General features: G+C 41.0%; 2 protein-coding genes across 3 annotated transcripts; both read right to left on the bottom strand.

Annotated features, from left to right (window-relative positions):
* Positions 1–98: 98 nt before the first annotated feature.
* Positions 99–27,407, bottom strand: coa1 (cytochrome C oxidase assembly factor 1). 2 transcript variants are annotated; one of them, XM_078287469.1, is made up of 5 exons: positions 27,350–27,407; positions 8,527–8,632; positions 2,443–2,594; positions 2,017–2,093; positions 99–1,077 (listed from the first exon to the last, which is right to left on the bottom strand). In XM_078287469.1, exons 2-5 carry the CDS (start codon positions 8,618–8,620, stop codon positions 981–983), a joined length of 420 nt encoding a protein of 139 aa, XP_078143595.1. In that variant the 5' UTR covers positions 8,621–8,632; positions 27,350–27,407; the 3' UTR covers positions 99–980. The 2 variants fall into 2 exon arrangements, with proteins under 2 accessions (XP_078143595.1, XP_071750342.1); XM_071894241.2 differs by lacking the exon at positions 27,350–27,407 and adding an exon at positions 25,609–25,681.
* Positions 15,058–18,077, bottom strand: LOC139907744 (uncharacterized). Its single transcript, XM_071894240.2, has 6 exons — positions 17,575–18,077; positions 17,363–17,491; positions 16,546–16,739; positions 16,253–16,400; positions 15,651–15,855; positions 15,058–15,528 (listed from the first exon to the last, which is right to left on the bottom strand). Exons 1-6 carry the CDS (start codon positions 17,785–17,787, stop codon positions 15,224–15,226), a joined length of 1,194 nt encoding a protein of 397 aa, XP_071750341.1. The 5' UTR covers positions 17,788–18,077; the 3' UTR covers positions 15,058–15,223.
* Positions 27,408–27,972: the final 565 nt, after the last annotated feature.

Here is a 27,972-nt window from a genome sequence, read left to right on the forward strand (position 1 = left end):
GTATGCCAGCATCTTGGATTGATATAATTCAGTCGTCCTGGTCTGGTCAGTTGGAAATGGGTGGGTGTCATGCATTGTTGATAAATTTGTTGATAAGCCACATTTACCACCAGTCTCGTTTTAATCTCTTGTAAGTCAGAAACAAGGAACATACAGAATATCTCATCTAATTTCTTATAGTTTCCAGCATCAGCAGTTGTAGTTCACATACTGAGTTATACAAAATTATACATCTAGCTCAAAATGGTATTTGACATGCTTTCAAATATTTTTGAAATATTTTGCTGAACTAGCCTGATATTCAGACTGAATGGCCAGTTCGTTATCACTCAAACTTTAGTCCCACCTGCGATTGTTTCTCGGCGCTAGAGCAACACCAGACTCTCTGAATCTGACAAAATCTGAAAATCCGCAATACAGGAGTCTGAAACCAGGCTATAGCTGAACTTGTTCCATTACAAAAAGAAAGAAAACTATTGGTCACTTTATTTGGATAGTACAACACTGATACTCAACTATGAATTTACAATAATGTGTCAATAAAAAGTGAAATGAGTTTCTCACAATAGTGTGAAAATTTGTCTAGATTAGATATTAGATATTCAATGTCTCCGTTAGGGTTAATTTTAATAATCTCTGGGTTACAGTTAGGGTTAGAAATAGGGTTAGGGTTAGGATTGGGATTAGGCTAAAATCAGGGTTATAGTTACATACTCTGTAGAGATGCAGCAAACAGTCATGTGACACTTCTATATCTACTCTTGATCACCTGATAGTTAAGTATCAGCATTGGACTACCTACATAAAGTGTTAACAAACTATTTGGAAGGGATTGCATTGAAAATCTTATTGATATTTTAAATGATTGTACTTCAAAGTGCATGCTTTTTGAATTGCATTTTGAGTTGTCAGTGCCAGCGGCCTGTATCCAGCCCTCCTACGTGCTCTGCTGAGTATGGTTGCTCTGCTGACGATGATGATTATAATGATAATGATGGTGTTGGTGTTAGAGGAGGATTCAACAGGTCAATGGTCTGTCCTTCCCTAAACTGAAGTACTGCCTGCTTCAGACTCCATCTGCAGGGAGGGACAAAGAGAGGTCAAAAATGTTGCTTACAAAGCATTGATAAAATGCACTGCACATTTTATATTCATGCATTGAAAATTAAGTACATTTGTAACTGAGCTTCCCATAAGTAGGGAGAAAGTAGTGTTTTTTCCACTGGATTTTATGTATAATATATAATCAGATTGGTCTGTTGATGGTCTTTAATTGAAGAGATTTACAGTCTTAAACAAGAACTTGCCTGTACTCTTGTCTTGTTTACTTGTTTTTCTGTATTCCTTTCTATTCTGTTAATATCAAAGTTTCTGACAGAAGAACTGTACAGGCAGAGTCATGCCTTCACATTCACACTTAAGGCATTTAGCTGGTGCTCTTATCCAGAACATCTTACAATAAGCCCAACAGCAGAAAATGGTCCTACACCACAAACATCACAAACCGCCAGTAGTAAGGAGTGCAGGATTGAAAGCAACTGCGCTCCGATAATAGACACAACAATAGACAATAGAGTGTGTCCTCACAATAGTCATGTATAATAAACAAGTGCTATGTAAATAGGTACGAGTCAGGCAGAGAAAGGGTAGCAAGACAGGAGCAAGATCAGGTGTAAATAAAGGAGAAAGTGATGAGATTATTTTTCAGTTTGCACCAGAAGATAGGGAATGAGTCAGTGGTCCAGACTGGGCTCTGAATATCATTCCAGCATTGAGGAGCCAGGAATAAGAAGAATTGAGACAAGGTGGAGCTATAGCCAGGTCATCAGAGGACAGTCAGAACAAAGTATGTGTCCTTGTAAACACAGGTTTAGAATCTGGCATGGGGAAACTGGGGAGGTTGAAGATAAGACGGGCTCCAGCATCCTGGATGGATTGTAAGGACTGAACAGAGCCCAGCCCACTACTAGAGCCAGAAAGTACAATCTAGAATAGAATAACATAGAATGTACTAACCTGTGTGTAATAGGGTCTCTAACTGAAGAAGTGTACAGATAACCTCCTGTTTTAGACCCAGTCACTGGGATCTTTATCTGCAACACAGGAAACAGCCATGTCACTTAGAAATGTGTGAAAACCATGTTTTGGTGCTGAGGTGGATGGTTGTCAGCATCACTCAATATTTTTTTTTTTTACATTCATCAAAAACATTATCAAAACTTTTCTAAATGACTTTCTATGACACTGGAAACAACTGTGAAAATGTGACACATTCTGAAAATGTGACAAGGAAAGCAACAGTAATATCAAGCATTTTAGGTCAAAATTATTAATATTCATAATTATTAAAAAAAACTAAACTAAACAAACAACAAAATCCTAAACAAACCATAGAAATAGGAAAAAAACAAAAACAACATCCTCTGCTGTGCTATATAGTACCTGAGCAATGTACTGGTCTATGCGGTTGTTTCTGTCAGACAGGTGGATGTTGTGGACTTTTAAAGGCGGGGCCCCCAGACTTTCCATGGCAAATGGACATGTTTCCAACTTCTCCAGAGCCAATCTGGAGTAGTCTGACATGATGAATTTCTCTGATTGGACAGTAGAAAGAAAAGGACAAAAACAGTGGAAGAAAAGGAAGGAGGTTGAAGGAGGTGAACAAGATTAAACGAATAGCTCATCCAAAAATGAAAATTCAGTCATTATCTACTCTCTACTCATCCCCATGCCAGTTCCCCATTGTATTTAGCTTCCGCATTATCAAACCTCACGAGATGGAGGTTGTGCACTGTCGCACACACACAAACCTTGCTAAATATAATGAGAAAGACTCGATTTGCATGAAATAATGGATGGAATTTGTTCATTTCCACTCACAGAGCGATCGTATGGCCCTTTTTTACCCTCAAACTGATCGACTTTTTGATATGAGGACTGACAATATCCAGCAGCAGCTAAACATGAATTTACTTTTTAATAGGGCTGGGCAATATGGCAAAAATCTTTATCACAATATAACATTTTTTTATCGTTTTTTTAACATTATTTTTAAGTCGATATCGATATATATTACAATATAAAGTCATTTTTGTCAGGCTTAAAAATTACCTTTTGAATGAAAGCTGAAGATACCAATGTTATTTGGAGGCTTTTTTTATTTTCAATCAGAGCAGAACATGAAAATGAGGTCTACTGCCAAAAAACAAATGCAAGGTAGCTGTCACGATTTGCCATGATCTGCTCCTGTCTGCCCCTGTATCCTGGTCAACCACTCCTTTCACTCCCCAGTCCTGCCATCCTCCTGCCAGCCACCAGATGTCCTGGGACTTTCCCTCCTTCAGCACACACACACCCATCAGCCCATTAGTCCTGTTTCTTTGTTCCCCCTTCACCTGACTGTTTCCAGCCTATTGGCCGGACTCTTTCGCCTCCTGCCAGCTGTTCCTCGTGTGTTAGTCCCTGTCTGTATATATAGGCTGTGTTTTTCAATTTGTGTTGCCGGTTCGTCATTTTGTTACGTGTTGTGTTCCTCCTGTTCCTTGCCTGGTTACCTGCCCTGATTCCCTGTGTTCGTTTAGTAAGTCTTTTCCTCTACTACCTGCCAGCCTTGGACTCCTTGTTTGTTTAGTTTTTGCCTTTTGCCTGCTAGCCTGTTTGAGTTCTTACCTTTTTCAATTACCTGCTTTATTTTGTACTTTGCCTCATTTCGTTATTAAATCCTTTTACGTAACCCCAGTTCTCTGTGTGCCGGTCTTGTGTTTGGGTCCAGCCCCTGAGTTTCTCCACATACGTGACAGTACGAACTGGCCACCATAGACCCAGCAACCGGTAATTTTGATGAAGAGCTGTATGAGCTGTCTTTTACCCTCCAGTGCATTTTTGATTGTTGGAGGAGGGCTCCTAGTACGGAGCACAAGCTGGCAACTCTGAGTATGGCCCACAGGGCCGTGACCTTTAAGCCTTGGCTGAGGAGCTCGCTACCTGAGTGGGCTAGGGACTTCCTCGACACTTCTCCATTCTCTATCCCCAGCGCACTCAAGCCCCAACCCTCTCATGTCCCGGCAGTGGAAGAAAGCTCCGGGGGGTTTCAGCCCCTTTCCCTGCCCGTTTGTCTGTCTCCGCCTGCTTCCCGGCCTGCTAGTCTCCAGCCTGCCAGCAACCGGCCTTCACCCCGGCCTGCCAGGAGTCAGCCTTCACTCCGGCCTGCTAGCTTCCCGGCCTGCTAGCTTCCAGCCTGCATCTCAGTCTGCACCCCAGCCGTTTAGGCTCGGGTTCATGAGCCTGCAACCTGCCTGTCTTGAGTCGGCTAGCCCGTTATCTGCCTGTCCTGAACCTGCCTGTCCTGAGCCGGCTAGCCCGTTTCCTGCCTGTCCTGAACCTGCCTGTCCTGAGCCGGCTAGCCCGCTACCTGCCTGTCCTGATCCAGCCTGTTCTGATCCGGCATTCCCCGAATCCCAGGTGTCAACTATGGATCAGCTGTGGAGCCACCCTGACGTCCAGCGGTCACTCTATGAAGGGACCCGCAGAGTCTCCAAGAGGAGGCGAGGTCCCCATGGCTCCCGACGCCACTGGCTCTCTCGGCAGTCCAGCGCCACAGAGTCTCCACTGCCCAGCACCACGGAGTCTCTGCTGCTCAGCGCCACTACTGAGGTCCAGTCTGTTCCTGCTGAGCTGCAGCTGTCTCCTGTTCCTGAGCCGCAGCTGTCTCCTGTCCCCGAGCTGCGGCGGTCTCCTGTTCCTGCGCCGCGAAAGCTCCCTGTCCCCGGGCTGCGGCAGTCTCCTGTTCCTGCGCCGCGTAAGCTCCCAGTCCCCGAGCTGTGGCAGTCTCCTGTTCCTGCGCCGCATAAGCTCCCTGTTTCCGAGCTGCGGCGGTCTCCTGTTCCTGCGCTGCTAAAGCCTTCTGTTTCTGAGCTGCAAGAGCCTTCTGTTTCTGAGCTGCAAGAGCCTTCTGTTTCTGAGCTGTTAAAGCCTTCTGTTCCTGGGCTGCAGCTGTCTTCTGTTCCTGTGTTGCAGCAATCCGCTGAGCCTGAGTTGCAGCAGTCTTCAGTACCTGTTCTGCTGCAGTCTCCTGTGGTTGTGCTCCAGCAGCCTCCTGTTCCCCCGGCTCCACCGGCTCACCTGTTGTCGGCTTCCGGTCCAGCACTCCCGCCGCCAGATCCCGGTCCTGAACTCCAGGTGCCGGCAGCTGATCCTGCAACCAGCCCCGACCCGCAGCCGAATCTTCCGGTGCTTGCTGCATTTCCTGACCTCCAGCTTCGTCATCGACCTCCAGAGTGGCCCAGCCATCGTCGCCGGCCTCCTGAGCGGTCCCGCCTGCCTCTCCGGCCTCCTGAGCGGTCCCGCCTGCGTCGCCGGTCTCCTGGTCGTCTGCCTGCCCGTCCTCCAGACCTGCTCCGCCGGTCTGGTCATCCGCCTGCCCGTCCTCCGGAGCTGCTTCTTCTACGTCGCCAGCTTCCAGGTCGTTCTCCGGAGCTGCTCTGTCTTCGTCGCCAGTATCCAGGCCGTCATCCAGACCTGCACTGCCCTTCTGTTCTGCCTCCAGGCCGTCCGCCTGAGGTTTCCTGCCCGGCCTCTGCCCTGCCCCCAGGCCATCCGCCTGAGGTCTTTACAAGTAAATGAAAGGGAACTCCCTGATGTCAAATCAGTAAGTGCTGTGTTTCCACCATGAAAGTATTATATTTTACATGCCAAAATTATTTTTTCCACTCATAGGTGATGTTTTTTATAGGCCAACCTGGAAGTTAGTTCTGATATGGTTCGTTTTGCCGCAGCCCGACTGTAACTTTGCTTCTATTATTGTTATTTTTTACAGTCTGCTTTGTTTTTGAATGTGGTTTTGATCTGATAATTTCCTTTTTCTACACTTCTCCCCGTAGATGGATAGATGGATGGGCAACTTCTATAATCTGTTGAAAAGGGAGAAAAAACTCCATGGTGTTTTTTTTTTTTTTGGAAGTTCTTCATGCATTTATTGACTTATGGAATAAAACATAGCCTACCGCAGAGGGGGAGAATGCATGTCCCCACCAGCGATTAAATGTAATGATCAGAGTTAGGGAAATCAATAGCAGAGGTAGGGACCCCCCACCCACACCCCCAAGTTGCAACCTGCTTAAGATTATCAAAAAGCTATTTCCATTAAAAGATGATCCCTTGGTGTTTGAGCTGATGTTAATCTTGCTCAAGCAGTACATCACAGGAACAGGCCACACTATAAAACACAGATGAAAATCAATAATAGATTATATTTTTCATAAACATAAAAAATAATTTAGATCTTTACAAATTATTTATGATTCTATAAGCCGTTACTTTGGCTAGGCTACATTACACATAAGACCATATAGCAATAGTAGCCTATATTGATACCATACGGATATGCATCAAAATTGTCATGATTGTCAAAATATGATTAGGACACTATAAACTGTACTTGTGGTATGCCACTACTATCAGTTCCTGATTAAATATTTTTGAATATTTAAATTAAATTAAATAGTTTTCTTTTTTTGGCATAATGCTGCTCTTATGCATTCACCGTCAAATCACTGGGTTAACCCATTTATCAGCTATTAACTCCAACTTTCTAATGATGTTGCTTGTCACTTACCATACTGTGGTCATTAGATACATTCGATACATACGATAAATACGAATCCTCACTTCATGCTATCTATCACACAGTTTTTATATATTACTACCAGGATAAATAAAATGACAGAGACATGGCCTAAATTATTAGTTTGGCAGCAAAAATAGATATCAAATTCATCAGGAATTTAGGCTTTGTCAATTAAAAAAAAACTGAGGGTAAGAAAACACATTCAGAATATTGTCATACTGTTAAATTTTGGTGTGCACAGCTGGTTACATAACCCTATTACTGTCATGGCAACTATATGTTAAAAAAAAAAAAAAATTAGGCAGGCAGACACATCACACAAACATCACACACAGACACATCACACAAACATCACACACACAGACACATCACACAGACATCACACACGTGTCACACACGCATCAGGCAGACATTGTTGAGAGCTTGTCCTAATCATTGACCTGCCTCTCCTCATTTTTGGCACTTTTCCATAGGAAATAATGAAGAAACAGCGCCAGCGCTTCTTTCACAGGTCTTTGGTGAAACCTAACTTTGTTCCAAGGCATTCTCTCTGCTGTGTGGAGTTGCTTACTTAACCAACCAAGCAATGATTTCTATCGACCTTTCTAGTGAGCATGTATTACATTTATATTGACTATAAGTTCTATCGCGATAGATATTGTTATCGTTTTATTGCCCAGCCCTACTTTTTAATAATACTTAATCTTTTTTTTTTTTTACTTACCCTAAACCTTACCCTATTACTATCTCCTCTTACCTTAACTAATTTAAATTAATACATATTAAGGACCATCCTTAGGCCCAGTCATATATAATCCATACCTATAGGGGACCCTAGTTGTAGGTTAGGCTTAAACCTATAATTTAGATTAACCGTAACCAGCATCTGCCCTTTCCTGCGACAACCACCGGGTTTCTCTTTCCCATTCCTTCTTTTTGTTGAACCAATAGTAACACTGTAGAACTAATCTGAGAAACCCAGAAGCTCTCGCGACACAAGGCGGGAGCGTCGCACAAGCTTCTGGGGGCAACGGATAGAAATCCTGTACAGGAAACAGAATGAGGCCGCGGGGAGGTCTTCGCGAGTAAACGCCCTATAGTTCCACTATTGTTGCAGTGAATAGTCACCAGCAAGAAACGTGAGGAGGATTTTAACAAGCAGAGATCCTGTACAGGATCCACTAACATTACTTAAATACCACAAGGTAATAACGTTACCTACCATTAAACTTTGTAGGGCAGCAGCAGACGTCTGCAACAAATTGTGGAATTTTAAGTTTCACTTTTGTTTTCACAATTGGAGACTATGCTACTGGTCTCCTGTGCATCTTCAGATGACAGATATGTGTACAAGATGCATTAGAGATCGATTTAGATAAATTTCTATACACTGACCAACTTTTTATTTTGTGTCAGTGTAAACTTTATTTTATTATTATTATTTTTTTATGCAAATGAGCCATGCTGACTAATGCAGACTTCCGCATGCTTCCTACATTTCTATTTACATGCTGAGATGACGCAGTGGCTTAAAGTCCCCACCCCCTCAACCATGATTTGTGGTTTTCAGTGTCAATGGATTTCAGGTCAACGCCCCCTCCGCACAGAATTTGGATACATTGATAATACCATGATAATATATATTATCAAAGGTCTGTGAGCGAGACTACTATAGAACTAACTTGTACCTGTGCATGTCTCAACATTATTAGTGTTTAATCTTAAATTCCCTAATGTATTACCTATACCTAATCCTAATTCTACTATTAAATCCTAAACTAGCCTGAGAGATCAGCCAAAATTACATCACTTACCCAAAATGTCCTCACTCTTAAGGTATAAACCCAAAGTACAAGTACATGAACACCCTGAACCCACACACACAAAATATTTATACTCACTCTGCATCAGGTAGTACATGGTGCCGATCCCTCCACCAGTCAGCACAGTGGTGAAAATGGCGAGCTGCTGCAGTTTACTGGTGGACACCCGCATCACTGCTGCTTCCTAGGAAGGATGGATAGATCGGACATAGGGATGTTAATGATTAATCGACGATCGATTAATCACCGTTAAAATTTTGATCAATCAAGCATATATTAACCGATTAACCGACAATATAGGCTATGTGCTATTTCTCATTTTTTGCTGAAATGATTTACCACCACGCGGGCGCAGTTTAACTTCACCCCTTATACAGATGAAGCGGAAAGCCAAGCAAGCGGGCGAAGCATAGTCTAGTGTAGGAGAATTACACCCAGACAGACAACAGTGTTCATTGTAAACACTGTAATACAAAGTTGAAATACGGCACGTCTACAAGCACAATGAAAGTTGTGAAGTTGCCGTAACACTATTTCTGCCTCCTGACCCCGGGACATCTGTTCCATTGGAGCGTGTGTTTCAGCGGCTGGACTTACTGTCAACAGGCTGCACACTGGACTCATCCATGACCATGTAGATATGCTCTTATTCTTAAATAAACCAGTAGATTATGGTGCCATTGTTTCCAATACATAAACTGTGGTGCAGCGCCACAATATCGGCACGGCTGGCACAAAATAAAGTTAGTCAATGAATAGAAATTGATCTAAATCGCTCTGTAATGTGCCTAATGTGTACATAATGTATTTTGGTGATGCACAGTCCACTAGCATTGTACTTAATCTGACAGTCTCCTATTGTGAAAACGAAAGTGAAAAAAAATAAAATTCTCTCCAAATTCGCATGTTTTCGTTACGGTATTTGTAAAGAGTAACTTGATACTTTTTAATCTGAGATTTCTAACACTGCTCAACACTCAGAGAGTTAACATGAGTGCAGAACAGTGATTTCATTGCATATTCCCCATGGGGTATTCCAGAAAGACGGTTTAAGAAATCCTAAACTAAATCCTAAATTCTGACTTGAGTGAGCCAGACACGGCATAGCGGGAATTTTCAGTTCCACAAAAGCTGATTCCAATTGTCCTCCTAGGTTAGAAAATCAGTGTCTGAACATATTTGTTGTTTTAATTTAAGTTTAAGTTTTGTGGCCTTCCTGGCCAACTAAGGTGTTTGGAGAATGTTAGATCAACCATGTTTAGGGATGTCAGTTTCGGTTAATTTTGCTTTCGATAGGCCGACACTCATTAACCGGTAACTAACCGGTTAATTTTTAAGAAAAAACGCAAAATGACGTGAAATACAAGAAAGTGGCGTTTTCCGGCGCTCCATTGACTCAACTAGTGCAGTGCCCGTTCGCCGAAATACAAGAAAGTGGCGTTTTCCGGCGCTCCATTGACTCAACTAGTGCAGTGCCCGTTCGCCCCGCTGCTGCACAGAGCGCTGTTCGCTTGTTTATTCAAAGTTTATTAATAATGAACGTGTTGCGTGTCCAAATTGCACCAAATCCGACACTGCACGTCCTTGGTCCCCAGCAATACACCCGCCAAGTGTGAAGTAGATCGGACGAACGGTTCTCGAGATATGCGAAGGACACACACACTCACACACTCACTCAGACTCACAGACAGACAGATTCCTTGCTTTAGTAGATAGCTAGATGAGCTTTGGCACCGCATTTCGAAACGCTGTCCTTTTGCTGTAATTTGCATATAAATATCTGCACTTGTTATGCACGCCGCGGCGTAGCCCGTTTTAATATTAAGTGCTGACTCCGCCCACCCGGGCCAGTTTCGGCATCAGCCGTACCAATTTATTGCCAAATGCTTTAACATTAACATTAACATTGCTTCCCATGGTCAGAAAAAATCGCCAGATTTGTCACTAGTCGCTTTTGAGAAATAAAGTCGCCAGGGGGGGTCTGAAAAGTCGCTAAGTCTAGCGACAAAGTCGCCAAGTTGGCAACACTGTATGCAAATTAACCTATAGACCGACATGCGTAACCGGTCAAAAATATTCTCGGTGGTTAACCGATTAACCATGTTCAGACATTTGCACTTAATTTTAAAGAGGACATCCTTGTTTAGACATTTTATTTTAATTTACTTTTGCAGTGCTTTTTGCACTGAAAAATATGTAATACAGAAAGAAACAATTATAAAAGAAACTGTAGGAATAGGTTCAACTTCAAGTTGAAAATATTGGGGTTTTTTTTACATTTTATTAGACATAAAACGTAAAAAAAACAATATTTTCAAGCAATAAGGAAAGCAATAAGGAAAGAATCTTCTACAGTCACAATTTGTTTCCATTTAAACTGTTAAAAATATCGTCATTGTATCGAACCGTGAAGCCTGTACTGTGTATCGTACCGAACCGTGAGCTGAGTGTATTGTTACACCCCTAATAGATAGTCAATGAGAAACTGGAAAAACCCACACTTATATTTCATTTTTCTTTTCCTACAATAGTTTTTTGTTTTTGGAGTCATGGTGTACATAAAGCACTGCTGTTATGGAGTGTGTAACAGTGACACTAGGTAGGCTATATGGACCGACCGCATATGGCCAGTGTTAGCGTTATCAATTTCCCGAAACCCAAGACGGAGCTGGACAAGTGCTTACGGTGGATACGAACCTGCTGCTGTCCACATTATGTAGGAGGCAATGGTAGGCTACCAGTGATCATCCTGATCCCATCCCGTGCTGCTGTCATGGCAGGAGTGGGAGTGTGAGTTTCTATGGTTACGGGGACGCACTGTCTCTCTTTCGCTCTGAAACATTTGCGCACTTCAGACGGTCCCACAGAGATCAATAGCGGAGAGAGAGAGAGAGGGAGAGGGAGAGAGCGAGAGAGAGAGAGAGAGAGAGAGATTTGGTAATCCTACCTAAACCTATTTACTCACGCTACAATACAAATCCTGGAGGAAGGTGAACTTGTTGGAGCTTTCTCAGCTCTCAGGAATAGGAATTAAGTTTACTATTGTTATTACTGAATTAAACAACTCCTCCCTTGCTCTTGCTCCCCGTCTCTCTCTCTCATCCGTGTATCATTCGTTCTTTTCATATTCAATTAATCCAAAATCGGAAAATGAAAAAACGATTTTTGTTCTTGATCGTTATTCGTTTATGAATCTGATACCAAAAAACAAATAACGGTTTGTTTTTCGTACTTTCGATTTTATGCTCAAGTCAAAAATAGGAAATGAAAAAACGGGCCACGGGCTGAACTTGATTTTGATATTTAATTTGTTCGATTTGTGTGACCCGGAAGTTACTGTCTCGTTAGCTTGATTCAGTTTTTCTAGCCTTGACAATCAATCATGGAGAGTTTCATCTTGTTCAGAGGAACTAAACGCTTAACTCTCAAGGAAGACGACATGACAACCAAAAAAATCGGCAGGATCTTCCAGGTATTGTACAAGGAAACTATAAAATAAGGAAGGGTCATTACGTCACTGTGTAGTGCGTGAACGCACATTGGTGCCAAGTGTGAAAACTTTCAGTTCGGCTGACATTGAGGTGAAAGGGATCGCCATCTCCTCTGTTGAGAGGTCCGGTTTTTAAACCGTTAAAAACCGTTAACGTTAGTAAGAAATAATCCTTGTGAAGGTGTAAAAGAAACAGACAGGGTTTGAAGAACGTGATTTATTTTTTCAGTCAGGGAGCTGCGGTGTTGGTGAGTGATAGCAAATGTTACAGCCTCTCTAGCTTAATCGTTGTCATCATGACTTATGTGTGTGCTAGCTAATAATATAAGCTAGATGACTAGTACGAATGTAAATCATCATAATCAAATGTAAATCACATACGGTCAAGTCCTAGTTTGGCTTAGGGATATTTACCTGACTCTGACAGGCCATATCATTGAGTCCAGCCAGTTATAATCAGAGCCATTAATAAATTGATCTGGTTATAATTGCAGTCTGGTCAGCGATAATAGGTCGGACCTGCCCCGTCTGGTCATGTATCATGATGTAGCTATCTTGGACCAAACAGGGGCTTGAGTTGAGCTATATGCAGCTGCTGGACAGAGCCATGATCTGTTTGGAGACCAATAACAAGGAAAACGAACGCGCAGATTTAGATAAAAAACATTAGTCAACATCACGTAATTTTTTATTTTTTATTTTGTGGAAGCATTTTTCAGTCAAAGGTGAAACAACACAGATATGATGGGTTATAGTGGGACTTGCCATGCCCGCCCCATTAACTTCAATAGAAGTGGCACCAAAGTCTGGCACCAATGCAAAATTTGAATGCTGTCACATGACGTAATCACCCTTCCTTCTTTTATAGTTTCCTTGGTATTGTAGTTTCGTCTAAAAATACGTCATATTTATTCTGTAAAATCGTTATTTTATAACTACTAACATTGTGGTGAACCCCTTCCCTCACTGTTTACATTTGAAAAAGGTACATGGCCCCAGTCTCTACATCACCGATGACAGCAATGTAGCCGTATTTCATGGGACTGACGGCCACTTAAGCCCTTTAGACCTCATAGTAAGGGGGCATTACGAGGTGCACGGCGAGAGTATCAGCGTGGAGGACTCATCTAGTGTGCCAGTAACACACAACCCTACCCGCTTTTCCTTCCACCACCCACCCAGCACTGCTGCGGGTTCTGCTGCAAGGGCTTCTGCAATTCCAAGAGCCACCGTGGCAAAAACATTCCAAAGGTGACCAAATAAACCTTTCACTCCTCATATGCAACTACTGTTTGTATCACACCGGATAGGAGCATCACACCAATGTTAGAGTATGTTATACGATTACCCTTGTCTTCAAGGCAATATGAACTGCTATCTTGTTATGCTAGCCATAACTACAAACAGTAAGACTTACAATATTTATTCACAAATGTGACTTGAGCATATTTGACACTGATAATACATCTGCAGAAGAATGTGCTTTCAATGTAATGGCTACATTATGTCACCCAGTCACACAAGTATACGTATCTGCATAATTTACCTGGATGCACCATAGACCTATTTAAAGATGGCATCCCATTACCATTACCATTGCACTGGCTGTATTATAGGAACTAGAATTTATAACCTCCTCCTCTCCTCTCCTTGTCTCCTCTCCTCTCTCCTCTCCTTGTCTCCTCTCTCCTCTCCTCCTCTCCTTTCCTCTCCTCTCTCCTCGTCTCTCCTCTCTCCTCTCCTGTCCTTGTCTCCTCCTCTCCCCTCTCCTCTCCTTGTCTCCTCTCCTCTCCTTTCCCCTCCTTGTCTCCTCTCCTCTTCTCTTCTCCTCTCCCCTCCTCCATGGTGGGACACACAAACACACAAACCGCTCTCCAATTATAGTAGTGGGATAAGGCCCAAACAATATAAAATGAGTAAAAAAATGTTTGTTTTCATATCAATATTCAGGAACATCTTCATCGCTGAACTTGTGGATGGCAAGTTGGAGACAAGCAAAATGCTGATAGTGCGTTTTTCTGAATTTGAGGCTTCTGTTACGGGCATCATCAGTAAAGTCAATGATGCCCTTGAACAAGAGGACTCACTCATCCTCACTGACGGCCAGGGAAACAAAATGTTGGACTCTGAAGGAACCAGAGGTATAGTTGAATACTTTGTATTGTTTATATGATAGCCTCAGGAATACTACATATAAATCCAGCATACTTTTATGTAAATCCAGCATACTTTTTATGTATGCTTCAAATAAACTCATTTGTATAAGGAGTAATTGCCCAGTGGTTTCTTGAAACCTTCAGGTTTCAACATTATGTAACCCTTGAACCCCTTGAAACCTTCTGGTTTTAAGAAAACCACCCCATCTCCTGAGACATGTCACGCGCACAACTAATCGACTATTTTCTATACAGGATCAGCATTTTGGAAGCAAAATGCAAGGAAAGTATTTGCTGTGCAGGAAGAACACTTTCGGCAGTTACAAGCAAGTAAAAAGAGGAGACTGAGGTACTTAAACTGGATTTGCATTTTTTGCACATTATTATGGTTGCATATTTGTATGGATGTTCTCCTAAATTGATAAGTGAGGAGTAACTTTTATCTGTAAGATGTTTTGCCAATATAGGCCCCAGTACAAATAGTCACATATTGTTCCAGGTAAAGACTTTATAGAGAATCTCATACACAACATTGACTTGACTGATTCACAATCTTTTGGTGTAGGTGTTATGCAATGAATTTTCTGTCCAGTTTCTGGGATGTTGTCCATTGCATGGGCACACATTGCATGAGAGTTGGGATCGCTAAGATTACATTTATTTATGAACTTTGATTTTGATTAATGTGTTAATCAAAAATAATTCTGAATAACAAATTAGATTCCCAGATCAATGGAAGTAACAGCAGGTAACATTGTGCATAAAACCGTCTGTATTTGAAATACTAGGTCTACAATGACAGGAGTAGCAATTGACAAGGTTAAAATGATTGCATTTATTTTAACTGTAAAAAGGACTGTATCTTGGTCTTTGTATGCAAGATTTTATTTCACCTAAAAAAAGTTAAATGAAACAGAGTTTAAAGCAATAAAAGTTTATTTGCCAAATTATTCAACTGACAATTTGGGGGCACAGTGGCAGCTACATAAGATTTTTAAATCAATCTTTATGCCGAGGTTTTTTTAAGAGCAACACATACAGTAGCAGAGCACATAGCAGTCTGTTTACCCAGCTACTCAACAACACCACAGATTGGATAAAAACCACCACAGCATTTCAGTTACTTTTTTCAGACATATCTTTGGGTTACATTCATGAGGTACAACAAGGCATCTTGGAAAGGAGTATAGTCATTGTTTACCACATGATTAAAAAGAAGAGAGATGTCAGGGTAGTTCTCTGCAAAGTCCAGTTCTGCATGACATCTATCCTCCTCAGATGAAAAGGGGTCAGTTCCAAAAACTGACACCCAAGTCAACGAGGATCCCAACTCTTGCTCATACATGTTTGCCACAACAGAGGCACTGGGCAGCAGCTCCTCAGAAATTTTAGCTGGACAGCCACCTGCTGCGAGTTCATTGGGTATCCCACGGCCTAAAACAAGGAAACATGGTAACGAATAACTAACAAAGCAATGCCGTTTATGTTGTATGTGGCTGGAGTGTAAAAAAATAACCATTGCTTCTAAAGTGTTGTACATATTCAGTTTAGCATACCTGGGATCCTGTGTGCATTCCATGATTGCACCACTCTGCCAAGTCCAATTTGGCTTAATTGACATGTCAGGTTTGAGATGCAGAATTTAGTCATATTGTCCTCCATGTTGATGACTTCTTGGTCCAGCAGGTGTACCAGGGCCTGTTTCAATGGGTAATTCACTCGATTGTTCACCTCGGGCCAAATCCTTTCCACTCGAAGATTCTGTTGACCACAAAACATGTTTTCAATGTAATAGTAGATTATAGCTGCTGCGCAGCAGTGTCGGGGCCAGGCATTTTGAGGAGGAAGATGAAGAAGAAGAGGAGGAGGAGGAAGAAGAAGAGGATGAATGAGAAATACATGAGGGTCCATCAGGAGAACTGCCTGGACCATAATTATCATTAAAACATCTTTGAAATCATGTGTCTCTAATCCAAAATTCGGGGCCGGGCAGAGCTGCCCGGCCCCTAATAATAGAGCAGTTTCTTAAGCAAGGAAAATGAATTCCCATTTAAAATGCTTTCAGTCCTTATTTTTAAGAAGAAAAAATTGGTCTTTCTTTCTTTCTTATGTTTGATTATATTAGTTGTACTGTTTGTCAGTATTACAAAAACCTCACCCTTGTTGATGTTGTTTGGAGGTATGGTGGCCTGCTGAGGTTGTGTTTGTATCTTGACAGCTTCTCCTGCATGTACAGGCACATGTAAAACTCCCTGCCATGGTCGACCCTGAGTTGGTCCCACATCCCATGGTTGACCACTGCAGATCTGGAATAAAATAATGTGTACATGTGCACATGGCTGCACTGAACTTAACTGATCCAATAAGAAAAAGGCATTACATTCAATGAAAAGACAATATACATAGCACAGAAAAGATTATGACAATAACATTGGTTCTGAATGTATTCACCTGTAAACTTCCTCATAAATCACAAGGTTGTTTTTCACTGGCATGGTGGAATTGGCAACAATTTTGCTGCTGTAGCCATCAACTGCCAAGACGTGTGTCACTCCGAACATCCCAAGCTTCTCATTTTGATCAAGATGAAGTTTATGGCCCACATATTTAGCATGATAAGGGACTGCATTTAGATTACGAGCACCCTGAAAAAAATTTTAAATTATGATTAATGCAGGCTCCCATCTTTCTCACATGGCAGGGCCGACTGATTGCAGGCCATGAATCTTTCTAACTGCAGGGAGAGTGTGTATTTTCGGAGCAATGGGCGTTTGTTTTCGGGATAACTGGCTGTCGGACAAATGGGCTTTCGGTCCAATGGGACCGATTCATGGCCTGCAATCAGTCAGCCCTGCCTCCTAATGTTTCACACCCTCTTGACGTCATTCTGCATAATAATTAGCCATGTGCTTCTGTTTGTTTGAGAAATTGGCATTTGTTTTCAGGATAATGGGCTGTCGGACAAATGGGCTTTCGGTCCAATGGGACATTTTTCAGACTATTGGGGTTTCGGAATAATGGGCCGTCGGAACAATGGGCAGTCCCCGTCACAGTGCCCCACAATATTCACAAAACGTTTTTACAACAAGGAAATTCTTATATGCATGGGCTGGTTATAATATTCTAGTTGTTTTAAGTTCAACTCCTAAATATATTTAAGCTATTTCTGACGGTGATGTACATCAACATGGTTATTGTTATTATTATTATTATTAGCCTACATAACAATATACGTGTTGTTTCACTGAATTCTTAGCATAATACTTACCTGACGTCGGAATTCATGGTATGGCTGATGAATCTCTCTTAGGATTTTTCCAACTCGACATTCTCCTGCACACACTCCCATTGAAGACAGATAGCCAGTCATGAACTTGCGGCCATAAGATGGGCCCGTCTGTTAAAAAAATATAGCCATTCGCTAACAACGTTTGAAAGATAGGCAGGATATAAAATGTGAAAACCTAAATGAAAACTTACCTCATATATTGATCCAATCACAGCCCTCTCCAGTTCTGTGTCCGATACATGTCTTTTTCGCTTAAGGTCGTGCTGAACACAGAATCTTCTAACACTCATTTCAGAGCATCGCTGGATACCCATCTGCTGCAGCGTGGTGGAAATCTCTGCATGCGTCTTGCCAGTTTCAAATAAGTCTTTAATTAAATTAGCGTATGGTTCCAGTGCGGCCATGGTGTCGATACCAAATTACTCAAAAAAACAAATACTGATTCATTGACATACCATTTTCAGCGCAAAATCTCACATTTCTTGCAGAAAATCCTCTTGCGCCCCCACTTTCATGTGATATGCACGCAGAGATTTCTGCGGATGACAGGCCTTGTTATGCCATGTCCAAAATCATCTCAGAGTAGGGTTCCAAAGACATTTTAGCCTGGGCTAAAGCAACACTGGCACACTGGCAATCCTACATTTGGCGCTCTTGTCTTGTAAATGACCACATCTGGTCTCAGAATATGAAAAAACAGGCCTTTTTTCGTTTCTGTTTTCTAGTGATTTTATTTTTTGTTATACGAAATGGAAAATGAAAATCAAACAATTTTTTAAATTTCGCTCATCCCTTTTTGACCATGAAAAAGAAAAACGCCTTGTATTTCAATTTTAATTTTTGTATTTTAAAACGAAAATCAAATAACCACTCGTTTTTTGTTTTTTAATACCCGTTTCTGAAAGGAAAATCGAATGACCAAAAGATACACGGACCGGCTGGGCGATATGGCAAAAATCTTTATCACGATATAACACTTTTTTTTATCAGTCGATATCGATATATATCACGATATAAACTTAGTCATTTTTGGCAGGCTTAAAAATTACCTTTTGAATGAAAGCTGAAGATACCAATGTTATTTGGACACTTTTTTTTTATTTTCAATCAGAAGAGAACTGTTTTCACTACATACCAGTCTGGAATCGTCAGCAGGCAAAGGGGGCGAGCTGAGCGATTCTGGTTACTATGGCTACCACCACTCCCCATGTGAGGGCGCTTGAACAAAACAAATTAAAAGGGCCTTGCATAAAATAATACAGGAAATCAAAACCCCAAAGAAATAAAAATAGCAAAAATAAATTAAAGGATACTAGAATGTATTTTGATGAACTTCAACAATTTTTAACAATCCTGTTACACTAGCTCAACTAACCTGTAGATGAATTCATCTTTCTTCCCTTTCCTCGGAAGTCCAAGGCACTGTAACTGTATACTTTGGACTTCAACCTCACCAGTACATTTTTCACCTCATTTGGTGTTAAAATTGCTGGGTTGGAGTTGGCATTTGTATTGGGAGATGGTGAGTAATTCATTTTCATCATTGGCATGAAGTACAAGGTGCTTGTCTGACTTCTGGTTAAGAAGCACAAATATGACATGGAACCAGGTGTGACAGAGTAGAGTTGGATTTTGTATTTCCCTACAGCCTGGATAGATGGAATATTGAGTAGGTGTGGCTTCACAGCCAGGGGCTGTGCAAGAATTAAGTAGACATGAGGTTGTAAAAATTCCATCACAGTCCCTGTTTTGTTTTCATGCTCATAACTCCAGTTTGTGTTGCCTATGTGTGATTTTAACATGTTTTATTTAATAGCCTAGACTGTACACAAAGTAGGGGTGTAAACCTCAGGCTTTACTACAATTCAATACGATTTTGATTCTTAAACCTGCAATAAGCGATTTCAGACCCTGTAACCAATTTTGAAACTAACTGTGCTACGTGGAGATTTCTGTGAGATGTAATGATATAAACAAATAGCCACACATGCGGGCCAGCTGTGTTGTATTGTTTCTTTAGAAAAGGGGTGAAAAACCTCTTTTCTTTTCCTCGCTGTTTGACTGCCCCTCCCATCCCTGAAAAAAATTCTGGTAATAGTGGAATCGATGAAGCTCACGAGTAAACTTGTTCAAGTAGTAAACTTGCTACCTACCTCTTCACTTGTCATTGTGGGACATGTAACCGTCAGCGGAAGAAAAATCTGGCAAAGCGAGACTGATAACCGGCGATATTTCTCCATAGGTACATTTATTTTAGCCATTAGCCTCTAGTGGTTGGAAAATCGCTTAGTGTAGCTTTAAGGAAATTATTCAATATTTGGCGATAACACAAATTTTGCACTGATACGATTTGATTTAGTGACATATGATCGACATATTATTGTGAGCCAACCACATATTTCAATAAAGTTTAAACATGAAGTTACAAACGCATATAATCAAATTGAGCTTGAAAGTGTAATTTTATTAAGCTCTGCTTAACAACCAAATAAAAAAACAAAGGCACAATTCTTTGAATCTGGAAATGACTTAAAACTAGAAATAACCGCCTCGTGGTTGTATGCCTCCGCCAATAAACTTTGTTTTATCATTGCAAGGACAGTCTTTATTTATTGAACATATATAATTAATGTGATTATTAGGTCAACTTAAAGGATTTTGGTGTCTGCAAAAGTAAGTGACAGCACTTCCACCGTTTTTGTAGAATGACCCAAGATCGTTTTCTCAGCTACAGTGGTAAGCAAAACATGATGTCACAGTGAAGTTGACCTTTGAACTTTTGGATATAAAATGTCATCACTTCATCATTTTTATCCTATTAGACATTTGTGTGAAATTTTGTCATAATTAGTGTATGAAATCTTGAGTTATGGCCAAAAACATCTTTTGTGAGGTCACAGTGACCTTGACCTTTGACCACCAAATTCTAATCAGTTCATCCTTGAGTCCAAGTGGACGTTTGTGCCGATGTAATGAAATTTCCTCCAGGCATTCCTGAGATATCGCGTTCATGAGAATGGGACGGATGTGAGGTCACAGTGACCTTGACCTTTGACCACCAAAATCTAATCAGTTCATCCTTGAGTCCAAGTGGACATTTGTACCAAATTTGAAGAAATTCCCTCAAGGCGTTCCTGAGATATCGCATTCAGGAGAATGGGATGGACGTACGTCTATACGTATGGATGGACGGACGGACGGACAGACAACCCGAAAACATAATGCCTCCGGCCACGGCTGTCGCCGGCACGGAGGCATAAAAACATTTTCCAATGCATTCAAAGTGCTAAATTTCTCTCAAGGTAAAGTGCAACAGGCATGAACTTTTGCTTAACATAGAGAACCCTGAGATAAGTACCACCATCTTTCAATTTTGACTACAAAAAAGCAAACAAAAAAACCCAGCAGAAACTCTCTTGGTCTAGTACACTCTTAGTGCAACATAAGTGTACTGGACCAAGAGAGTTTCGGATACCTTGTCAGGCATAGTAGTGTTTTGAGGGTAGATGCCATGTTTTCTTTTGAGGTGACCAGCGAGGTTCGTAGTATTGCCAGCATATTTGACTTTGAATTGACACTGTTGGCATACTGCATGCGTTTTCACTGTCTTTCCTTCTTTCTTACGGAATCCAGAATATTTCCATACTGCAGATTTATTTCCCAGAGGCGAGTTAATTTCTTCACTTTCCCTAGACTGCAGAGGCACATTCAATTGCCCCAAAACGTAACAAACAGGAAATAACAGAAGGAAATGGTAGTGCGTTTAACGCAAGGAGGCTTGCTACGTTTTGAGGAAATTGAACATGCCCCGGGTCTGCCATGGTGCTGTGTCATGTGCGCGTTTACAGAGTGGGGGCGGGTATGGACCAGGTGGAAGACACAAGCGAGCGCGAGTTGATTACGGTGGGTCGGAAGGGACTAACGACCCCAATACCAATTATACATTTAATGAACTGTCTTATATTATGATTTATTAAATAAATCGGTATCTGTCCTTTGTAACAATTAATTAGATCTTTACCTTTACATTCAATCTATCGATCCAGATCGATGTATCATTACACCCCTAACACAAAGCCTATTTGTATTTTGACACAGAAATTATTACATAGTTATTTGTATTTTATCCAGACTCCAACATGAGTAATTCAGTGGCTCAGTTTGCCCCCAAGCAGCTCAACTTACCCACTTGCTAGGATCAACTTACCCCCACCCTGGGGCAAATTGAGCCAAGGGACCATTTTTTTTAAGAAGTTGTATTTTCATTCTTATTTCATTTAGCTGCATTACCAGTTCATTTGAAAATCAGCATCCTGAAATACGGGTGGAAGCACTTGTTTTTGTTCTGTCTCATTTTTCCATTACCGGAGTCTCCCTGCCAATCCAGGAGGGTTGGCAACACTAATTTCACATGATACCATATCAACACATCACCATATTAAGATCACAATATTAATATAAAATGAAGAAAATGCTGCCTTATAATCCATACTTTAACAAGGCAAAAAAAAATAATATATATATATATATATAACTAGCCTATTTCATCATGCCATGATACCACCAACATCAAATTATTAAATTGCTGCCCACCAATCCACACAAAGCCAAACAAATAACAAAAGAAGCACGCAATGCCAACATGTAGCACCACCCAGTGACGTAATCTGTTACTGCAACTAACAATGTTCCAAAAGCATAGTAGGTTTATTTCTGGGGTTTTTTCTTTCTTTGTAGATCGCGATAAATGTATTTTATATTTGTGCTGTGTCACCCAGTGTCACTCAAATCAAATCAAATTAAGACAAGTGTGGGCAAATTTGGCACCCCTGGTGGCGCCACGGAGACCAACCGCAGTTTTAGACCAGCAGTTCTAGACCTGCAGTTTGATGACGCATGCGCACGAGCAGCAGCAGCGGAGAGCTAGAGAACCGTGGCAGTTTTAGATATCAGACTCAGACTAAGTGAAAATGGTGTCGAAGCGGACGGTAAGCGCCGTTACTTATGTTATGAGTTTAAAATGACAAAGAGCAGCATTACCGTATTCAATATCACTTCGGGAATGCAGTGTTGTAATATTTGCTAGTAAATATATGTAAATTGTTTTTAAAGCTGTAACTTGCTTACACAGTAATATCTGTTATCTGTCACATTTGCAGTTACCCAAGTTTGCATTCAGTTTTTAGCACAACTTTCTATTCTATGGTTGTAAACTTTTGTTTCTGTTTTCTGTTAGTTCGTCTCACAGAAAAAGAACTCGGGATTGTCCGGTGGCTTTCCTGGCACATCATCCCACAATAACCAGAAAAAAATTAATAAACCCATTAAACAGTTTTTGTTGTTGTTTGTGTTAAAGGAAAACATGAAAAAGATCTTTTGTTTGATGCCTTTTACTGGTAATTTACCCATTTACCCAGTGCATCAGTTTAGCCCAAAATGTATTGGAGAAAAAAAATGCAAAAAAAAAATAGTTTACATATTTTGAATTAAAAACATCATCTGGCTAAAAACGTCTCATATCCCTTTTTCTTGAAAGACAGACTTCTGTGTTATGGTTAATATGCTGATTATGATCTGATTATAAGCCTGTGTATATAATAGCTTAAGAACCACCACACAACTCAGTAAACACCTTGAAATGTTGACTTGATTGTGCTTTGAAGTTGTTATGGCTGATACAGGCCTCTATTAAGTCAAGGGTTTCAGCATCTGTGACTGAAGTAAAATTAATTAACGATATTCCTAAAGGCTGGCAATACAACAACGCTCAGAATGAAGAAATAATTAATGCAAACTGAGCATAGGTTATGCTACAATGTTAACTTCACTTTGATCATTTTACAACAGCAGCATAACGTTCATAGTTCACCTCTATGGGTTTAACATATTGTTGAAAGTTCAAAACATATAAGCATATTAGCAAGTTATGGCATAAGATGGAAAATGCTTAATAAGCAACGGTAACTTGCATGATGATCTGCTTCCCTTGTCGGTCATGATCGTTTGTTTTCGTGAACGGCCGAATGGTGCGTCGCTTTAAATGTTGCTGCCGCAAGGAATCGTGGGACGGCATTATCTCCTTTCCTTTCGTAAAGGATCGTCCAGTGTATCCTATGCTAAAGGAGCTAAGTAAGGAAGCATTGAAGCACCTTTCCTTAGCATGTAGAGAATTCGAACAGCTCTTATCATGGCTGCCACTTAGATACTTCCGGGTCATTTCACTCAGTTAGGAACCTTCCTAAGCAAAAAAGACTATTCGACCGCAGCCATGGTCTAAAACAAAGATCTGCGGTTGGTCTCCGCCTCCACGGCTAGTTTAATACATCCATGCTCCACGGCTGCAGCTGGTTGATGATGGGGCGCCCTGAGCAATTGCCCAGCCTGCCCCGGCATTACACTGGTACCGTCAGCCATGGAAATTACGGGGGGGACAGGGGGGTCCGGACCCCCCCTTCCTGGGAAAAACAGAGAGTTGTCCCCCTCAATATATCATTGTAAACATAACTATATAATTTTAAATAATATAATAATATGCATTGAAAGCACTTGTGCTAATTATAGACACAAAACAATGCGTTTTTAAGTTTCGAAAGATTGTGCCCCGCCCCCCTCTCATATGCCTCACAGTGGTTTGGTCCACTGCCTACCATCCCCGAACCCCCACACACACACATTAGCCCTCGGTACGAGTGTCTGTGGAGGATCTCTGGAAGTGTGTCAGTGGTGGCAGACCTCCAGTAAGTAGCTGCTTCGCAAAGGTTAACTTAAAACAAAGGATGTGTCAGACATTTTTCTTTACTTCTACCACTCAATAGAATAAAACACATTCACAACTGTAACCAGACTACATTTTGTTCCATTACCTCGCGGTTGAATCTTGTGCGTCAGCGTGTTGGTACGGGGCAGCCGCGTCTCCTAATGCACGTATGTCTATGGAGGCAGGAGGTCTATGCACAATTAAAATCCTCATAACTCACTGAATTTTCAACCGATTTTCAAGCGGTTTGGTTTGTTACAAATGCCAGACATGTATTTATGATACAGGATACTTGGTTAAATTAAAATGCGGGTTTTCATACCAAAATTATCTTTTGTAGATGGTAACAGTAATATTTCTATAATATAATATTTAAGATTAACTTACCCTACGTAATTAGGTTCTAAGTATATTATGTTTTTCTTACTGCATGTAAAATGGCTGCCACTATGTAATTTTGTTTATAATTTTGGAAATAAATGAAGACTTAATTCATAAAAAAGACATAATTACAACAAACACTATGTTAAAATATTAAGTAAGTTTCTGGCAGGCTTCATAGCGTTCTGGACTTTTACATTGACAGCAAAACATTAGAGATCTGCTTTTTCGGGAAAACTAAATCTAATTAGGCATGTATTAGCTTTAGTTCAGTTAATGGGTGTTGCTTCTCACCTAGTACTGTAACTAACCTGCATGCTGTGTGTGTGTGTGTGTGTGTGTGTGTGTGTCTATTTGTCAGCCAGCCAGGTCAGTTAAAATGGCAGAGAAAAGAAAAACAGACATCCGATCATTTTTCAGTGCACCGAAACGCCAAGTAGAAAGACCCCAGTAATATCAAAGGCAATTTGATAAAATCTTCATAAGAAAGGAATGAAGTGCTTATGGAAATGTTTCATAATGGACCTCTATATACATTTAATACAACAGTACTTTTGGCGGCACCTTTAGTGTCCCCTTCAGGAATTGCTCTTGAGAAATTTTTCTGTTTATTGTCCCCCCCAACAGTGAAATGAAATATCCGCCCTTGCCGTCAGCAGGTACACTAGTCCATTTTAGGATTATAAAATGATGCTATTTATGTATTCACTTATTATCACTTTAATTCTAAGACATGGTATGATTAGCGTTACTAATTATGGCAACAAATAACACGTTTTCAAAGCACCGGAAAGAACCAATTCATAGACCTACATCCATGGATTAGACCAACACAGTACGTTAGATTAATATATTCGTTTCGCCATCGTGTCGACACTGAATTTAGGTGTTTACAACATCCCTGGTTACGAAACATTACGCAGCAAACGGTTGTCTTGAAATGATACATGCAGTGCAGCTCATCGTTATATAATCCAATTTTCTTTCAGCTGTGTGATGTATCGCACAATGCCATTCACTTTCATTGGCACGTCTTTTGCACTTTATGCTGAATAAATGATACAAGCACGAAATTAGATACACTGACCTTAGACTTTAACACTTTTGGGCAAGAAGAGGTCCTGGCCTTGGTTTTACATGTATTATGGTAGAAACGTTCAAGGAGAAACGTGACTTATTTACTTCCGGATACGTCACACAGACGCTCGCCAAAGAGGCGTGTGACTTACGATAGGGTGCACTCGTTTAATCTACCGCTGGCTAGCCCCGTTGGGACTGACACCACACTGCGTGAATGTGGCTTACGTGACTTACGATAGGGTGCACTCGTTTATGAAGATACCTTCCTAGTGGTTATAATTTATCTAGTCATAATAATTTCGCCGAAGAGCTGAACACAGACAGGTAAGGAAACAGCAGTGTACCATCAGTTTTCTATCAGTGACATTAGCGGTTGTTTGTTCTGCTGCTGAATGAGCAAGCAGAGGCGAAAATATCTTAAGGCCAGTGGTAGCCTTGGTTTTAACTGCGGACCACGTGTGGCCCTCTGTCTTGCTCTGCTATTAAGCCAAGCAGTGTTTATGGGAGGAAACCCTGTTAACACAATTTAGGATTAGATCCTAAACCCTAAGAAATAATTTCAATTTTACATTATATTACATTATCAGTGTTTCCTCTAGGATTTTTTTTTAGCAGCGGGGGGAAAGGGTTTTGTTGTACCTGGGTGGTGCGCGCGCGGTCGGAGTGAATATCAATAGGTAATTAAAAAAATATGAAATAAATTGACACTTGACTGCAAAACAAACTTTAGAACATACTCCACTCTCCTCACTTTCTGCCCTCTCTCCTGCTTCACTCTGCTCTCCTGCTCCACTCGCCTCCACTACTCCTGCCTGTCTACTTATCTAATAAGGTTACATTTGAGAATGAGTAACATTAGATAATTCTCTCACATCACAAATATTTGATCATGCAACTAGTGGAACAAATATTGTAGTAGCCACCACTAACGTTACATATTTTAGAACCAGAAGGCATTTCTTTCCCTTCAAAACTTCAGGGCATAGCTAAGAACCTTGAGCCCCTCCCTAGCTAAAGTAAAGTTACCTGACTATCTTCCTCATCGACATCAGGCATCTTTCTCTTCTTGGAGAAATATTTTAACAGACTCATCTGACAATGCAATCAGGAATATTTTAATACATTGCTTATATTAACATCGTTGGCAATTATTTTACCGACGTTTATTGAAGTACGGCTGCGTTCACACAGCGTTTTTTCCCCAACTGCCAGCGCCCTTTTCTCATTAAAAGTAATGGGAAGCGGCCGCAAGGCGCACAAAAGGCGGCCGCTCCCGAAAAGCGCTGCAGCATTTTTTTCGTCAGAATGGAGCGCTTTCAAAAGTTGAGAAACGGTTTTTTTTTTTTTAGTTGAGAAATGTTCAACTGTTCAGAAAAGCGCCGGGTGACGTGAACTGCTTTTTCCCAGCCGACCAATCGCGATGACAGAGAAGCTGGCCGTTTCCCATAGCAACAACAAATATGGAATAAGTGAAAGTGCCGGTGGAGAAATTGGATGTTGTAATAAATGAATTTCCGTTACCGCAACAGCGATCTTAAAGGCAGTATGGATTATACTGGACATGTATTGGAAATATCTGGTAAGCCTTTGCTTGTTGCACAACACTGTTCTGTCTGCTATAGCTAAGTGCTAACCAGCTGGTTAGTGAGCTAGCAGCTGCTGAGCTAACGTCAGGTGACATTGCCGTGATCCGCTTTTTATTTCTCCTCACAAAAAGCGCTGTGTGTGAACGCAGCCTTTTAATCTACCTTTCTCTCTCTTCTTTCTTTTTCTCTTCTTTCTCTCTCTCCCTCTCGCCTCGGCCGAGTGTCGCCACTTCTGTATCCGTCGTTTCAAATTAAAAGCCCTCTGCAGAGTCGTGTAATTACGACTTCATGACATTTCATAAAATTCTGAAGCAGCGGCGGCAATAATTTTGCAGTGGCGGGCCGCCGCTACAAAATGTATATAACGGAAACTCTGATTATGTCATTTAGCAGACGCTTTTGTCCAAAGCGACTTACAATAAGTGTAATTTGCACAATTTGACACAAAACATTTAGTACACAAAATTCTGAATGTATTTTGATTAAAGCCTCAGCATTTCCTTCAGGTAGCATCTTCCCTACTGTTGTTGTCCCTACTTGTAGAACAGTAGAGAACAACATTGATGTGGTGTATGGTCTACACATTTCTTGAATTTCAAAACTTTTACCAAAATATAAAAGAGGATCAACTGTTTACAAAGACCATGCATAATAGGAAACATAGTAAGTCACAGAATATTATTCCTGGGTTCTCAGGACCTTTTGACAGTTTTCAAAACTTAAGTTTATAAAAATTCGTAGACATTTCAGATGCAGAAATGACAAAGGCTGCGCTAGCTTTTGTG

Source organism: Centroberyx gerrardi, chromosome 13 (genome assembly GCF_048128805.1).
Source record: "Centroberyx gerrardi isolate f3 chromosome 13, fCenGer3.hap1.cur.20231027, whole genome shotgun sequence".
Taxonomy (NCBI): Eukaryota; Metazoa; Chordata; class Actinopteri; order Beryciformes; family Berycidae; genus Centroberyx; species Centroberyx gerrardi.